Genomic DNA, 18,885 nt, shown 5'->3' with positions numbered 1-18,885 from the left:
AAAGGGAAAATATACAGTTATATCCCCATTTCCCTTCCATTTCTAGTCTGTAGTTACACTAATATCTTTCTCTGAGGATGGTCTTATTGCAGTTTTGTTTCCTAGAGACTTAGCAAAGAATCTCCTTTACCTGTTCTCTGAAACAGGTTTCTTAAAAAACCCTTTATACTGATATGTAAGCTGCATGTAACTGGTTATTGAGTCAAAAAGCAGGATCAGTTGAATGAGGAGAATGGCTTAAGCCCAATGAAAGCCTTTCAGAACATGAATAATGCTCATTCCCTTTTGCTTTGATATAATTTGTATTTGGCAAAAGTTAACTTTGTCTCACTATGCCTCAGCCAGTTCAGTTTTAAGGCAGTTTGCAGTAAAACACAAATTAACATCCTGACTTTCTTACCAGCACATAATTCTTTGCTGTACTTTATTAAAATCATAACAGTAATCTTACATTATGGAATACTGATACAATTTCTCTGACAGACTGGACATTTACTAAAAATAAAAAATTCATGCAGTTGTTTTGTAGAATAGGAATTGCAGGGTGGCATATATAAATAAATACTATTTTTATTGGACTGATTTAGCAAACTGATATTACTGCCGCTGTTAAAATGAAATCTTTGCGTTTACTTCTGACTTGAAGTTTTTGCTCTGAAAAATATTCCTGCTGTGTACATTTGTTTCTACTTTTCATCCTACTGATACATGTAGTTGGGAGGATAAAAAGAAGTAAAGCAACAGAGCTTATCCATGAGGTTGGTCCTAATTTGTCTGAGTCAACTGAATGGCAACTGGAGGAGGCAAAAGATCTACCAGTTACTTTGTCTATATCCAGTCTTCTTAATTTGCATAGTCCATGCTTTAGCTGAGGTCTTCGCTGAATTCTGATAATTCCTTAGAACATAAGAAAGCAATTTGAAAGAAATGCTCTCCAGTAATCAGAATCAAGTGGCATCTGTACAGTCTAGTATTTTAGATGTTCTAATGGATGGTATATGCTAAAACTTTTCAGTTTGGGTTTGTTTAGGGTTTTTTCCCCATTGAGCATGTTTACGATGCTTCCACATACACTGCAAGGAATAGATCAATTCACACTGTGTGCAGTGAATACCCACATACATGCAGTTTCAATAAAGCATGTTAACAGCAGATACTGATGCTTTAAAGACCATGTATCTGGTATTCTCAGCATTATGCTGAAAGAAGCTGAATCACACCTTCCTTTGCAGGTCTTCAGTTGCAGCTTTGTTGACCAGTGACCCTTTGTGACTCTCTTCCCTGTTTCAGGAAATAGTTCCGTGATCTGAGATGAGTGGTTGTGCTATTATTTTGTCCCTCAGCAAGACAGTTTTTTATAAGAAGCAAAAAAATATATATGCATCTTTAATAAGCGAAGAACATTAAGTTAATGAACAGGTGATCCTTATTGCTTTTGGTAGCTTTAGAATACCCTGACTTTGCTTGGTACAAATGCATGTGTACACAGGCTTATGCAGGCACACACTTTTACATATACCTGGCTGCTTTTGTGAATATGGTAACACCGTGGCTCTTCCATATCTATTATTTTCATCTTTCTACAGTAGCAGCTCCAGAGTTGCTCAGTTGCTGTGATCTTGAAATTCTTTGCCTGGGGCACATCTCTCTAAGCTCTTCTGTTCTGAACTCTAATTGTAGGTGTAGACTCAACACTTCAAAGAAAGGCAGCCCAAATTCCGAGGCTTTCGTTTTTAGGAAAGTAGAAACTGAATGGTATAGGTTATCAACATATACTCTACTATTTTCAGCTGTGATCACTCTCAGGGGAAGAGACTTGGACCCTGTAATAGGCAGAAGCCTCAGGAATACTTTTTCTCATTCCTTATGCTTATAGATTAGACTAAATACTAAAGAAAAACACCCTTGGTCTTTCAGTTTGGATTTGAAGTATTCTACCTGGAGCTATTCTGGCTGTCTGTGTAAGCATTGGCTCTCTTTCAGAATTCTTAGCTTCAGTCCTTTGGCAAGGAGTTCCTTAGTCTACCTACTCCGTGAATGAAGTTTTCCTCCTTCCTTCCACTTTTAACTTCCTGCTTTCCACTGTAATGGCACTTGGTCTGTGTTATGGGACAGGGAGAATAAAAACTTTAGACCTATTTTTTATATCATGAATTTATATGTACTTGCACTGCATTCTCTCACACATCACTAGTTTTAGGAAAACCATTCCTGCTCTCTAAATCTGTCGTATTTTTTGATAAGCCATTGTGTCATTAATATTGGAAATCAGAGAGCATTGTTGATATTTTCCATTTAACTTTGTGAAGTGTCTTCTGAGGTGTCTTTAGCCTCAGCCATGAGCTTGACATCCAGTGACTAACCTTGGGCTACTGGTCGGGGTACTAGTAAATGCAATTTTCAAGGTAATGTTTTCACACTCTTCCCTGGACTCTGAAAGAGTTGGTCAGAATGCTGCAGTTCTCCATCTCTTTTTGTCACCTAGAGATCATTTAGTCAGCCTTGTCTCACTCTAGAGGGACTAACAATATGTACTTGGAAGGCCTTCTGTCTTAAATTAGAGGGCATTGATGGAGGTCACCGCCATAAAGTACATTCTGGTGATGCAGGTACCAAGATCACATAAATAATCCCCTTGTTCTTTTAACTTGCATTGAATTTTGAGAAGTATTTTCATTTCAAACTGAAAATAAAATAATGTAAGACAATGTTGCATGAAATTGCGTCTCCTGTGCTTCCTCCAGTGAAAGCCTGTAATCTAACTTCACCTCTGTGAATCTGCTCGGGATAATGCATCTAGAAGTCAGTGATATTTTATTTTTTCAGTCTCGGGAACAAGTGACCTGGATTAATTTTTAAGAATATGATTTGCAAACTTGTTGACTAGGATTCTTCATTTGGAGGATGAGTTGATTTGTCCTCATAAATCCGCTTTGTCAAATTTAATAGATAGATAAAGTGACCCCTTGCCTTCCGTAGAAAAATGCATATCCCTTAAAAAACACTTCACATCTTTAAGAAACCAGACAGATTCCAAACTGAGTAAGGGAGACAGAGAGAGAAGGTTGCCTCTCTGCAAGCTGCCAGCTTTCCCGAGTGTCTCATCCTCTCCCCTCTGTCATCCTGAGGCAATGTGCCTGCATTTGTGTGTAGATTTATAGTTTATCTTTATCTATGGCTTCATCTGTAGGTAGCTATTATAGCCGCCTTGCCTGGATATTGTTTGGGCCTGATAGATCTGTCTGTAGTTCATCAAAGGGGAGCTGAGTGGCTAAAAGCCATTGGGTCCAGCTGAGGATGAAATACGAGCCATCAGCCTTGGTAATGGCTGTAAAATTTCATAATTACACGGCCTTTATTACATTGCATAATGATCCTGAAGCAGTATGGAACAATTAATTAAGATTTTCAACCGTGGCTCTTTCAGAAATTAAAAGGTGCTAGTGGCTGAGAAATGGGGAAGTGTCTTGTCCTAAAAGCATTAGGGATGCTTAAGAAGTACTTCCTTGGTACTTAAAGGAAGGGAAAAAAAGAAAGAAAAAAAGAAGTGAAGAAAAAAGACAGGAAAAAGAAAATCAACTAGTTAAGCAGCTAATGTTGGAGTAACATTTTTATACTTTCCTGCTAATTCTTAATGTCAAAGCTGGTTCTAAAACTCCTGAAATAGTCACTCTAATAAAGCTGTTCCTTTTCTGTTCTGTAAAAATTTTCATGCCTTTTTTCCCTCGTGTTCTGTCCTAGCCATTTGTCACATTTATAGAAGTAGAGCTCTGCACACTATTAAATAAATGCATGCCATGTCTTAGGAGGGTCACTTAGCTGCGTACTGATGGGTACTGACCAAGGATTTTCTCTTACACACTTTCTTGTGTCTGAGGCCACTGAAATTCTTTGAAGATCTCTGCATTTTGACAGTCATCCCCAAGGAAGACTTTTTTTTTTCTTTACTGTTTTGATATTTTTCTTCCTTCCTTTTCTTCTTTGTAAATGCAGCATGTCAGATGTAATATGTCTTCCATGAGACTGACCTCAGACCTGATGAGAAGTAAATAGATTCCTGAGGTGCTGCAAAGGTGTCTCATGGATTTCCGATATATAAGGAAAGAAAAAGTGTTTATATATGTGCAAGGAATGCACAGGGAGAAACAGGAGGCCTGAACTTGTGCATGTGCACATTATTTGTTGGGATCAGTTGCTGGTTGTAATCCTGAAAACCAGCAAATTGTGATCCAGACCAGGCGTGGAGTAATCACTGTGCCAATGGTGGTAAAACTGATAAAAAGACAGCAAAACCAACCCTGATGTTCTCCACACATGGTCAAAACTTTCAGGTCTTAAAAGAAGGAATCTCCTTTTCACTACGTGACATTTTCCCCCCTCAAACTATTTTGATACATACAGACTCTTCATATAACTCTTAGTAAGGATGAGCATTGAGTATTATTGGTTTTAAATTGACTGGTCATCATGTAAAGGTCCAGTCATTCTAAATATTTTATGAGAAGCCAAGGTTTCCCCGGGGCACCTCTAATAATAAACTTTCTGCAGAAAATTTAGGAAGGATTATGTGTTTCAAAGAGGAGCTGCCTGCTTGAAGTAAATTCTCTTGTTGAGTCATTTATTCCCTTAATAGGAATTTTCTGATCTGCTGTCATTCTTGTTCACACACTGGGTGTCACTGCCTCTAAAACACTTGTCATTCTTTAATGGAAACAAAATAGTCATTGCAGCCAGAGCCGCAATGTCATTCCGCTACCCCTTGCTGTGTCGGCAATAGTGAAAATGACAGAGCGGCTCTCAGTAGGGGTAATTAAAATGTAAATATTGATATTTTATTATTTGAAATTACTTTCCAGTGCGACATTTAATATCTCTCCATCTGTGCGGCTCTGTTTAGCGGTCACTTTAGTGCAGCTCTGGGATGCCAAGCGGCGGCTTGATCCCCGTTATGTCAAAATGCTTGTTGCTGCTTAATTTTGATATCTAATTAAGTGGAAAAGTACAGTCCACACTGTAATCCATGGCATCTTAACCAGCTGCTTGGGTATATTTAGAATTAATCTCCACTATGGAATCATCCTAATGTATGCAATTAAGAGTCTGCCGATGGCTAATTAGGTGTATTAGAATCAGGCAGCTTCCTTTTTTTTTCTTTCTTTCTTTTTTTCCTCTCTCTTTTTTTTTCCTGTGTGTGGACTGTTGTAGACTTAAGATACAGCCTCCAGAGATTATCTCAATGGTACATATACAGTCAGCTAGGTAAACTAGAAATTTCACATTAACATAGGAGGATATATGTAACTCTCCTCCCCCAAACTGGGGAGACTATAAACATTATGTGAATTTTTGACATCTGCAGAACATTAAGAAATACAACTAGCCAGTAGAAAAGTTTTACAGATTAGAAAGAAGAATAAGTAGCAGGACAGTGTTCTGCATTGTTGTGTTCCTTCCAGAGGACAAAAGATTATATTTACCCAAAATTTTACAACCTGGAGTTTTTGATTTGGCTATGGAAAGAGATTTTAGCTAGCTCAGCACATAAAGGGTTAACACAGTTACGTTGATTGGATAGTAAGCATGATTCTCTCCATATGCTAATACATTCCAGTATTGGATTCATATTATTAACATGATTGGAAAATTCCTGGAAACCTGACTTTGCCTGATGGAAAGATGGAGGGAGCAGAGATTGCCACAGCTTTCAGGGAATAACTGACTGGTGGCTTCCCCAGGGGAGCAAAAGGCAAACAGCAGTGACCCAGCACTCTTTAAGGAAAAGTATGCTCAAAGCAGACCAGTAGAGATTATTAATAAAAGGCAGCATGTATTAAATGCACAAGAAACCCCCTTTGCTGTGAAAAAAAACCCAGCACCAACAAACTGATAGAGAAAATAATCCAACAAACTTGGTTTTGAAGCCTAACATGCACTAAGCTGAAGAAGCTTGAATTCTTAAGTTTCTTAATATTTGTAGTCTGTGTGACCAGTTGTTGGGAGGCTGATGGGTACAAAGATGCAAGTGAGCAGTACCTGACTTCACTGATAGCTTTTAGTTTAATTAGGTTCCTCTCAAGTTCATGGGTTGGTTTTTTTTTTCAATTGTTTAGTCCAGAAAAAAAAAAAAAAAAAAAAAAAAAAAAAAAAAAAAAAAAAAGTGTACTATTTCTGTAATTTCATTTCTGCTAGCTGAATGACCTAGGTAAAGCATATCACACACAGATGATGCATGCTATCATGTTATAGTGCTTACTCTTCTAAGCCAACTCTGTTACCATTTTCTGGATTGGACCCGGAGAGAGACTCAGCACTACTCATGATGCCTGTTGTTTTTTCTCTATAGTCACTTCTCTAATGACAGAATGTAGTTTTTAGTTTTTCAGTGACACATTTGGCTTTAGTGTACCCATACTGAAATGCATACATCTGCAACAGATTGAAGGAAAGTTTGTGTGAAATCAGTATTTATGTTGAAAATATGATTGGTCTTTTCTCATATGGGCTCAGTGAAAGGAAACAGTCAGGATCATAAGTCCTGCTCCATTTTCTCCCATGCAGATATCTGGGTGCACAGGTGATACCTCAAAATATGCCAGACATTTTAAAAGCCAGATTTCCTGTAAAATGCTGTACCCCAGCCACAGACTTCTCAAGTGTAGGGGCAAAGACTGTTTTAGGACCACACCATGTCATATCATATCATCTGCTTCTGCTATCTTCAGTAACAGGAAAAAAATGCCAGCCCTTAGCCTAACCAGGCTGTGTTAGGAGGTTGCAGTTTACAGAATTGCAAGAGTAAACTTCAAGTAAGCAGGTCAGATCACATAAGTAGTGTATTAGAAAGATCACCCTCAGGAATCTATCCACAGGTTCATATTGTTGACCTTAAGGAGACCTTCAGGTACACTGGGCAGTATTGGACTGCTGGTCTGAATTTTTAAAACTTCTTCATTGTCCTTATCTTAGAATTCAAAACCTTACTGCAGAGAACGTGATGCACAAGGAGAGCCAACTGCCTAATGTACAGGGGGAAAAAAAAAAAAAAAAGCAGTTTGCTGTATCTCCCATCTTGCTCTTTTCTCAGAGCATCTAGTTATAAATCAGAATATCAGTGTTTGGCCTGGCTTCTTTTTAATATAACGTTGGTATCATTTTGCAGTAAAGCTATTTAAAATTGTGGACATTCCAGTGGTTAAACCAGCCCAAAGGGAAAATCAAGTATTAATCTGTTTAAATAAATTCCAGAAATGCCATTATAAAGTACCCCCATACATGGAGGTTTTACCAAATCTGTCCTGAAGCAAGGGTGACTCACCAGTTTTTTTAATCTTCAATGTTTTACTTCATAGTATTAGTAACTGAAGGTGATTATGTGAAGTCATGATGGTGACATGAAGGTGATTATGTGAAATCAGTCAGATTTTACAGTTCTTTCCCATTACTATTGCTAAAGAAGCAGTCTTAAAGAACTGTGCTGTAACTAGAAATAAGAAATTTAAAAGCAGCTGCCTAGAAATATTTGCGTGTTTAGAAGGGGATGTCTCTGATATAAGTACTGAAGTCAATTTAAACTGTACCAAGTTACCTCTCACTGTGTGCATCTTACCCTGGGAAGAAATTACAAGCTTAAATTGCTTATGTTCATTGTTATCATGTAAGGCTTCATAGGGCAAAAGAGAAATCAAAAAGATTACTGACTGGATATTTAAATCACATCTTTTTAAAATTTTTAAATTAACACCTTTTTTTATAGCTTGAGTGAAAGGTCATGCTAGACAAGCAGCATCTTCACTGCTTGTAGATGTCTAATTTGCTGCTCTTAAATTGCTGTGAACTTCACTTACTTAGTCCTGTTGAATGAATCCAGTGTTGCAAATACTTCTGACAAGTGAATATTTGCTTAGTGAGAATCCATTGTTCATAATGGATTTAGAGGGACATGCAGTGTGAATGCATTTTTATTGCTGTGCCATCTCTCTGCTGTTGTTTCAGTGAGATGAAAGTAGCATTCTGATAAGAGCCCCAGGTTTCTTAGTGCTCTGTGGCATTTCCCATCTTACTGGTAGATGCTATTGAAAAAGTGCTTATCATAAGCATTTTTTCATGTTATAAAATATAAAAAAATATGTATATTTAATAAGAACTTGGACAGCAAGAGTTAGGTATACAAACACACTTAAATAAAATGCAAGAAAGTACACAGGCTTGACTGAAGGCATCTCAACGCTCTCAAGTAGATTTTGCTTTTTGCACTCGAGTCAGAGTGATTCTGGGGCACCTCTGTGTATGCAATCTGATCTTCCCTCTCCCATAGCTGCACAGCTAACAGATGGCAGTCACAACTCGTAGCACAGAGAGTGCTGCTCACAACAGAGCCCCAGTGCTGCTTTTGCAGTGTTCTGCTTTAGGGGCAGAAGGAGATGCTATATAGCAAAGCATCACTGGGAAAAGGCAGTGGGTTTACTGCATGAAAGTTGTTGGTTGAAGCTAATTTCTAAACATAACTTTATTGTAGCACATCAGATCTAAATAGCTGAATCCAGCAAATAACGTAAGTTGAGCTTGTGGATCTATTTCTGGTCAGCTGTAGTTTGTGCTTTGGGACTTGATCTGTGATTTTCAGGTTTGGGCAAATACCTGTGCTTTCTGTTTCATGAGCTGACACCTTTCACAGGGTCACACTTAAATTTCAACTGACTGTGGCATCTTGTGCAGTTACTGGCCCTTTGACCAGAGGCTCCATGAGCAAATGGCTATGGGCTGGAAAAAAAAAAACGTTTCAATCTGGCATAATGAGTTGTATCTGTTTCTGTTCCAGCTTTCACCAAATTTCATCCATAATCTGTGAAATATGTTTGGTGATTAGTGAGAGCACTCTCCTTCTGTTTGATGGTTTTCATAGCAGCTGAAATGTTTGTGGGTCTTGATATGTGCTGTAGACTACAGAGTAACTTGAAATTCAATTAAATCAATTTTTTTCTTGGATTAATATACTAAAAAAGGTCTCTTAATTCAGATCTATCTGGGAGATTCAGCTCTAGAGGTACCCTAAAAAAGTGAATCACATCATCCTCTCATTGGATTTCTGAGAGAATAATATTAAGTGGCAATCAGGCTATGAAGGTTTCCTTCAGCAAATTCTGTGATCATGTCTAGAAAACATTATGTAGCCCTAGCAGAAAGTCCAGTGCTGAAATTTTCCTGGCCTTTGTTTACATCCCTGGGAGCCAGCAGAAGTTGTACAATGGATCCAGGCAAATGCTGAATGCATGCCGGGAAGGGAGAGGAAGGCAGAATGACAGCTGTATCTATGCCTGAGAGAGTGCACTGGACCTGAGACCCATCTTGAAATGGAGTTTCATTGCATTCATATCTGTGCAGCCAGGAGAGGCTTTTGGCCCACTCTTTGTTGTTAGACCATGAGCCCACACACTCTCTAAATCAGTAATGTGGGCTGAAAGAACATTTTGTTTTTTTTTTTAAGAAGTGTTTAAAATACCAATTTGTTCATTCGAAGGTGATGGCTATACATCATTTTTTGAAATAAGGAAGTTGTGCTGAAAACGTCAGCACCCATAAAACATTTAGAAGGAAGTTAATCTATCAAAATTAAGTGTAAATAATTAAAAAATCCAACTCTGATATTTCAACTGTGTAAAAATATTGAATCTGCAACACACTAGTGAACATGTCATTTTCAAGCACAGCTTTGATTATACAAAATGTAAATGAAGATATTTGAAGTTCATACCAGGGCAAGCGAGAGGAATATTTTACTCTTGGAACAAACCACCACAGAAACAACTGGTAAAATAAATGGTAGGTTATTATCAGGAAAAGTGAGAAACTCCCAGATTCAACAGCAATTTCATAACCTGATTTGGTCAAATATTTATAGTTCTAAACATGTAGCGGAGAGGAAGGGAAGTACATTCCCTGCAAAGTTAAATAAACTAGGATTTGAGTCAGTGTAGCCTGATTGAGGCATCACATCAAATGTTTAGAGCTGCAAATAATGGTAGGGATAAGTCCAGCCAGTGTCTTTTTTGTCCAGTGCTGTGTGCGAGGCACAGATCTTACTTTGGCACTTGACCATCTGCAGCTGCTTCACTCTAACCCCTAGTGAGTTAGTGTCCATGAAGTCCATCTTAATGAAGTAGAGGAGAGGGTCTTCAGGAATATAAAAGATTTACCCTGCTTAGCATGGAGCTGTGTGCAATGTGAAACAGAGAACAAATAGTGCATGTGCTGATACTTGAAACAGATCTGTGGTTGCAACGGCCCCGTCTCGGAGACTGCAAAGTGTGTTTGGAGCTCACTTGGAGTGCCGAGTGCTGCAGAGCATGGTCAGCTCACTGCTGGTTGTTCCTATAATAAAAATGCTAAGGCCTTACCTATTTATTTCTGCTTCCTTTGAGCTTTGGGTTTGCTGGTATGCAAAAGGAAAAAAAAAAAAAAAAAAAGAAGCATATGTTCGGTTGCTCAATCAACCTTTTCTCAATCCACACTCGGTGATCTCAGTGAGTCATTACGGCATAATTACAATTTGAGTGTGATAAGCCATTTGTAGAAAAGTACCTATTTTTAGCTAAAGAAACACTACAGTCCCTGAAAGGAGAAGAAAGAAAAAAAGGAAGGAAGAAAATCTGTAACCAGCAAATCAATGCTATTGTTAACTGATATTACAAGACACCCCATAGATTTACAATGCCTGCATTCAGCCACATAAAAACTGAGCTGAAAAGAATGCCCACCAGGGGTTAAATTCATATGCCTGCACTGCAGCCTATTTCTGTCAACACTCAGCTCAGGAAATAAACATTTATGCTTTCTGAAATGAAAGTGTATTTTTGAAGACTAGCCGTCAGATATTTTTTGCCCTTCACACTTTCAAATGCTTAGCCTTTTTTGTAAGTTGGCTGCAAAGTGCATCAGTTTGCTAGGCAAAAAGAAAAAAAAAAATCTTGACAAGTGCCCATGGCATCATTGTCAAGCACACGAGTGACTAGTAGAAGATGGCAGGAGGGTTGGCACAAAACATGCTTCCTTCAAGCTTCTTACCTGAGGGGTACCTGAGAAGCCTTTCAATCCTTCCAAATGACGTTACTGCAAACTGTCATCTGGTTTATTTGGAATGTGCTGTATTGCAGATAAACATGCTATTTAACTGCAGGTCAAGGTACAGAGTCATTCTGCCAGCAAATGCCTGAGATACATTAAACAGCATTTACTTGGGGAGTGAGATGAAGAGAGATCAAACTCGTCACCAATATGGTACATGCTAAGGGGGAAAAAGGTACACAACATTGTATTTTACAAAGCCATTATGCAGTTCTGCATTTGAAATGATGACCTGCAAGACTTGTAAGGATTAAGGAGCCACACAAAGCACAACAAAGTTCAAAACCAACATGCAGCATCTCAGGGTGTTTTGGAAAGAGCTTATAGATGTGACTGGGAAGGTTACCACTGACCCAGAATGCTGAAAGTGTGTTTGTGACTAATTTGGAGACTTTAAAAAAAAATAGTTATATTTTAAAATGGTTTACATCCACTTGTCACAGAATGTGGATGCTCCTAGTAAACTACTTAAAAAAAGCTCACAGAATCAGAGCACAGTTTGGCATGAAATAAGTATAACATACTCCAAATAATTGAAAATAAATCTCTGTAAATACATATGCTCGCATAATCTGTTCTTTTAACTGGGATTTGCTGACCATGTGCCTCTGAAGGGCATTAGTACAATGGAAGAGATATGCTGAATGCTTTCACATTTTCTGAAAAATCAAAACAAAACAAAAACATATTAATTACAACTTGACAAAGCTTTACATTCCCACAAGGGATGCCTTTAAAAGTTAAAACATGCTTTCACTGAGCAAGCTTTTGACAGAAAGTTTCTTTGATCAGGAAGAAAATAGTAATGTTTATTTGATTTGTTACTGGAGAGCAGAACAGTGTGCTATATATTTGCCAATTTTTCTATAATGTAAAAATGTCTTTTGATTTTTTTGTGTGTCATATTAAAGCAATTAGTATACTTCCTGCACCAGAACACTGATTTTTCAAGAGTGCAGTACAATAAATTGTAGGCAACTACACATTTTCCCCCCTTCCAGGACATATGTAGCTTCTTTTGACAGTGGCACACAATAAATGTTACTGAAACACAGCTCTATTTGTTAAACAAACAAATAAACAAAACAAAACCATACTAAAATAGGTATGGAAATAAAAAAAAAGGAAATGGGAGTTTTCAGAGGAAAAAGAGAACAGAGAGAAATTGCGGGTTAAACTTTTTTTAATCGAAACTGATTTTATTGCTTTTTGCTTAATTAAACTCCTCAGAAGTCTGTGAAACATTGTTATACCTGAAAAATTGTTAATTTGTAAATCACAGGGACAAAAGGGCTTCACTGCAACTTTAAAGTTTCTATGCACGTAAATGTCAATAGAGTGCCTTCTCCATCATCAGCACTAAATTCACATTGATGCCTCTTTTCTTCTCAGTATTGATCCTTCCATGAGAACGTAGATTTGTATCTGTTAATTAATGCGTCCTGAAACAGCGTTTGTATTAATCAGGCAGATAAGAAAAATTGGATGCCTGCACCCTCATGACAACCGTAAAAGTGCTGGCCCTGATAAAATCGTGGATGGACCTCAATAAAAAATTTCCTCCTTCCACTCAATAAACTAATCATCCTGCTTTTAATTATTCGGCAGAAAGATGTGTGGAGATTGGAGAATGTGTAAATCTATTTACTAACAGCAGTGTCTGGAAGGGAGAATGGGGCTGTCACAGGACGGTGCTGCAGGCTACGTTCTCTGTCCATCTGCTACTGCGGAAAAACTGGTTCTTGAAAGACGGGAAGGAGCAGAAATGTTGCAGCTAATTGAAATCATGAATTCCTCCCTATAACCTTTAAAATAATTATTTCTTCTCCATTTCTCTCTTATTTATTTTAATCACAGATGTGTTATTTTCCATTGTCACCTCTTCAAGGGTTTCCTGTGGTGGCTGACTCAGTTTTTGTTGGGCTTTTTTTGAACACAGAGCTACAGTTCTATTACAAGACTCAAACGACAGTAAGAGAAAAGGAAAACGAATAGGGAGAGAAAAATGGGAGAGAGAGAGAGAGAGGGAAAGACAGCATGCGGCCAGTTTTATGTTTTATTTTTTATGGATGCTTGGTGGTTTGGATGTGGGGTTTTCCTTTTTTATTGTATTAGTTTTGTTTCTTAGTGCTTATAGAGACAATCTCACTTGGAATTGGACTTGCAGATTTGCTAGTTTATGATATATTCCTGCTTGACTGTAACTCTCGACTTTCAAATCAGAAAAATGCATTTAAGTATAATAGAATGCCAAAAAGAATGTTCTTGCAGCGGGAACCCTGGCAAAGGACATGTAAGCAGCTCCATAAAAAACTAAATGAAAGCCTCAGACACGTCTTAAGACCCTTTAAGGAAGGCTTGACTAATCCCCTTTGATGATTTTATTAAGTACTTGTGGTTGATGGTGCCAACTGGCAAACTTCTGCATTTTACCAATAGGCCAGGAAAATCACTTCCTCTCCCATATTGTTTTGTAGTTCCTAATGTGATTGGGATATTAGCAATTTGATATAATATATTAACAGGTGCTGTAAATAAGAGTCTGAAAAGATAATGTGGCAAACATGTTTGCCCTTAGTGATCCTATTAGGAAAAGTCAGCAAGGGGGGAAAAAAAAAAAAAAAGCAAAAGTTAAATTCATTAAGAGACATTTATTAAATTTTTAGTTGCCTTCAGAAAAAGGACGGTGTGACTGCTATTCAGTTGGCAATTTTGTATGCCACCCTCTTATTTCAACAAGTATAGTAGAGGTGGGAGCCATTACAGATATAGTTAGCATCTTTTCCAGGAAGGGTAGGTGGTACTTCCCTCTGAGGTTAAAGCTCAAATAGAATTTTCCTCTTTGTGGTAATCAGCTTAATTCTATTAAAACATCAAATCTTTGGTCTTTAAAAAGTTGTTTGTTTTTTTTTTTTTTCCTCTCCCAAATTATCCTTCTTGTTTTATGGTAATAATGAACAGAGTCATCAGATCGTGTTTCAGGTTTTAGGACTGAGCATAAGTATTTCAAGATGGAGAAGACATCACACAAATCATAGACCGTCACTGCATTAATCCCCAAACTAATATGATTCTTACAAAAAGAGCCTGCAAATTCCAACTTGTTTATAACTTGTGTGTTGATTAGAAGACATTTGATTTTATACAGATTTACTTTCCTGTAGTAGGATGGGGTGGAGAAGGGGAAAATAGATTAGGTACATGCTTTATCATAGAGCGTATAAAAAGAAATCAAAAAGACAAGCAGATTTTTCTGATAAATCCAAACATGCTTAATATTTTTCCTGTATTTTTTCCTATTCAGGATTCTCCACTTTGTCTCTAGCTGACCAGATGAGCCTTCTGCAGAGTGCTTGGATGGAGATTTTGATTCTCGGTGTTGTATACCGGTCACTTTCTTTTGAGGATGAGCTCGTATATGCTGAAGATTATATCATGGATGAAGACCAGTCCAAATTGGCAGGCCTTCTTGATCTTAACAATGCCATACTGCAGCTGGTAAAGAAATACAAGAGCATGAAGCTGGAGAAAGAAGAGTTTGTCACCCTCAAAGCTATAGCACTTGCTAATTCAGGTTGGCAGAGTGTCATGATGGTTGCTACATGTTTAATATGTCACCTTTTTTTCTTTTTCTCTCCATAATACTTTCTGCATGCTTGCTTTGAACATGGTTTTAGAATAAGAAATTGTGAACCAGACCCTAGTCTCAAAGACGACAAAAAAAGCAGTTAAAATTAAGAACTTTCTGATTATAAGTAATTATAGAATATGTTCCTAAGGGAGTGAAGAACACTGTACTTTATGCTTTTGAGAGTATTTTACAGGCAAAGATCCCTTCAGATGAATATAGATGTTATTCTCCTAAATCAGTTGCATAATCCAGACAAGTCTAATCAGTGCAGTTAAAACAAACAGAAAGGATGTATGAGATTATGCTATATACGTTCTCTTTAAAGGCAGCTACTGATTTTTTTGATGAGGTGAATTCGGGATATGGGAGAAGGGAAGAAATTCTTATTTAATCTCACAAGGAGCACACTTTGCCTTATGGATTCTCTGCATTTATGAGAATGCTTCTGCAGAAATCACCTGTGACACAAGGGTTAAAAATCTCAGAATTTTTTTCCCCCGCATTTGAGTTTAAAAGTGCTGAAGCAGTGAATACTGTCAGATAAGTAAAAATCGTTTGTGCTTTGTTGTTTTTCCTTTTGTGTCTCCTTAATGCTTTATTGTAGTCTTAAGTCCCTTTTAGCATTTGCATAAAGTTCACTATAGATCCGTCTTTAATGACATGCCGATCATTAGATACCTGTGTGTCAATAACATGCTCTGATGCTATGTTCCATTGACAGTCACACCATGCCCCTCCATCTGCTTTTGTTTTGACCCTATCTTTGAACTTTATCTTGGTTGCTGGCCAGTAGTTTTCCCTTTAATTACAAGAAGGAAACTGTCAATAAAATCTGTTAAATGGGATGCAATGAGTGGCTTGAATGGGCAGACAGCTATTTGTTCAAATTCTGCAGCATTCAAGGTATTGACAGTTTGTTTTCTGGGGCCATATGTGACGATCAATCTCAGGCTGGGCTCAGCCGCGCTGAAAAATGAAAAACCAGATTGCTTTTGCTTACTTGTGGATGACGACTTGTGATTTGGCGTGGTCCTAGTGAGATGAGACCTTCTGCCCAAATTGCCCCCCTGAGAGCCAGGACGCGTGACTGTTTTTAGAAATAATTTTTTAATTGATTTTGTAATTAACAGTTCATCTACAATATTGATGCATGAATCCTCAGATTGATAGGAGGGAAATTGTTTTCAACAATGAAGTTGTACTTTCCTATTTGTCTTTGTAATGTGATTTAGCGCTCTGCATTTTTAATTGGAAATATAATTCAAAAACTTGCAAAGCCAAAAGGCTTATTAGTTGCTTTGTAAAATCTTCTCCACCCCACTAACTCTACCCTTAGTTTTAGAGTATTATCTTCTTCCCAGAATAAACAAAATGCCAAAATGCCTCTCAAATACCAAAATAATTTTTAATTGAAGTTTTATCTATAATTTTTGACCATTGCAATTAGACACTTAAGAATGCTTTGCAGCTACAAGAATCATTTTTCTCAAAATTGGTTGCACTTAATGAACAGAGCAAGAAAGATATCTGGAATTAAGAGTCTAAATTCTAAAGTTTTTTTCCTATTTATTTTGATCCTTGTAATTCAAAGATTGAATTAGAAATACTTCTACAGTTTACTTGGTAAAAATCATAAGGGGCTAGAGGATACGGATATGGTGTTACATACCGCTCACATCATCTTTTATCTCCCCAAAAAAGACATGGAGTGTTTAGGTGATAGTAAAAGATACTGCTGCCAGAAAAAAAGTTTAGTCATACGTTCTGCACAGACTGTATCAAAATCATCTGTAGCTTCATTAACTTTACTAGGAATTACAGCCAGCAAAATGTCAGAATGTCAGGGATAAACACAATTCAGCATACGGAAATTCAGGACACATTTACGTCAAAACATTTCCTTCCCTCATTTTGAAAAAATAAAAATGCTGTTTTAAAATGAAACTTTGCAAGAATTTAAATAGGACCCCAACCTTTTGACTTCCCTTTCAACATAATTTTTTCACTGCTGACATTCAACATTCCAGCTTCAGGTTGTAAATGCAGCAGACAGCAAACTTCTACCAGCTGTAGGTATACTAACCTGTAGGTTTAAAATAGTGCCTGCAGAATTACAGCCCATTGAAGCATATCAGATGCCTCATGTTTTAATTACAAATGCTGCTAAAATTAAAGTACAGTTCTTTTTTTTTGGGGGGGGGTGTCTTTTTTTTACAGACAAAAGCAAAAATAGCTTATTTTCACATAACTATGATTCTATGATAAATGTAAATGCAGCTATATCCAAAAATAAATACATAAATAAATAACATGTAATTATAAAATCAATTGCTTAGCAATTCACATCTTAATATACTTTTTCTCTATCTGCTTTCTTCTAAAATTTCCACTTTTTATTTTTCTGCTTTAAAATACATTATCTTTTTTTATAGCTGTAGAGAGAATGGATCTTAGGTGTTTCATAAATTTTTGTCATATCCGCACTGTCTAGAAAGATTCCCAGGTTGACTCTACTGTAAACAGTAGGCAAAGATGGGTTTTAAGCTCTGTATCTGGGTTAGTGATTTATGATACAGTGTCACAGTACTTTCCCCGCTGGTGTATAGAAGCAGGAAAAAGAAATCATAGGTTGTCTTCATATTGATTGTCTTTTGTTTGAATAAATACCACAAGCGTTATTTTGACCAACAAATCTCAGTAGCAGGAGCATTTAAACACCCCAACGGCTAATGTGGCTTTAGGCCTACAGAGTCTACTTGTGCAGTGCTTGTTCTGAAATAATCCTGCCATTTGGTTTCTGAAAGGCAGGAAGGAAGAGTCGTTTTTCAGTGAGATTCTCTGAGAGATGTTATCAAATGTTACCTTCCCAGGGTTGGATGATGCCACACTGCTTCTAAACATTTCCAGAAATGCAAGGTGTATCAACTGTGTGGATTGTCACTAATTTCAAATAGTGTGCATATAGGATCTAAAAAGTTCATATACATATAAAAGCACAATACTGAAATTATAGATTATTTCAGTCCTGTGTACATTACAGTCCACTCAGGCATGATTTCAACAGCTGTTTTTAATATGTACTGCTTATATGGGACTTAGCAGGTTAAATTTAAATATCTGCATTGATTCCATAGTAAATAATACAGCCTTTATATCTGAGCTCCAGAGAAGTCTCTCACTACACTGTTGCGCTTGTCCTGCCAACAAGTTCCTTCATTCTTTCTCTGTCTTTTTTACACAAAAGCAAATAGGTACTTTGAACCTGCAAGATGAAACTGCCCAGCATCCCACCTTGCACTGCTCAAATGAAGCAAGCTGGCACCAATGAGCATTTTGTTTACCCACGCAGAAAATCAACTTTGAATGGTTTCCAAAACATGCATGTACCAATTACTTCCTTGTGTGTATGAGAAGGTGAAATATTTACAAAATATATTTGAAGTATACACAACCGTGCACGAGCACATGTGAACACTGTGACACAGCAAAGATGACCTTGTGTCTTTTAGTGTCTTTTATATTAGAAAATGCTTTCATGTATTGATTAGGTAATGCTAAACAGGGAGTTGCAGGTGAGAAATTTTTTGAAATTGCCTAATCAGTAAGGACCAAATTGTGCCTTTAGGCCAAATGTTGCAGTAGAGCTTAGGAGTCACAACTGAGACCTGATTTTTAAAAGAAGCTCAGTTCCCATCTATAACCTAATACAAGCAACTGGAGTGTCAAAATACTGTTGCATATTTGAAAATCTGATCCATGCCTAATAGCATCTTGAAAAATCTGACCCAAATGTGGGTACTAGACACCCTAGCTAGCTGTCTAGCTCTTTTCCTGGTAAAAAAATTAATTTTCTATTAATTAACTTTCCAGCCACCAAAACAATATACTCAGAGCACTGGGCTATCAACATTAAATAATATTATCTTAATAAAAATTAATTGTTAGAGCCCTATAAATTATTTTTTTGTTATTCCACAAAATTCATCAATCACATTTTGTTATTCCACAAAATATCATCTTTATTCCCAGTGTAGGCTGTTGCTTATTTTATTTTACTATATTTATTTTCTAATAAGGCAAATTATCTTTTGTGAATAATTATATATAATATATATACACACATACTTGTGTGC

At 37.1% G+C, this 18,885-nt stretch overlaps 1 protein-coding gene across 29 annotated transcripts in view; it reads left to right on the top strand.

The window, feature by feature from the left end:
- Window positions 1-18,885, top strand: part of ESRRG (estrogen related receptor gamma) — a 404,999-nt gene that overhangs the window by 376,164 nt on the left and 9,950 nt on the right. For all 29 annotated transcript variants that reach the window (XM_071739656.1, XM_071739667.1, XM_071739658.1 and 26 more), the window contains one exon: window positions 14,426-14,695. In XM_071739656.1, coding sequence (XP_071595757.1) covers window positions 14,426-14,695 — 270 coding nt within the window. The remainder of the gene's footprint in view (window positions 1-14,425; window positions 14,696-18,885) is intronic.

The sequence above is a fragment of the Heliangelus exortis genome, chromosome 3 (assembly GCF_036169615.1).
Source record: "Heliangelus exortis chromosome 3, bHelExo1.hap1, whole genome shotgun sequence".
Taxonomy (NCBI): domain Eukaryota; kingdom Metazoa; phylum Chordata; class Aves; order Apodiformes; family Trochilidae; genus Heliangelus; species Heliangelus exortis.
This window is presented reverse-complemented; position numbering and strand designations above follow the sequence as displayed.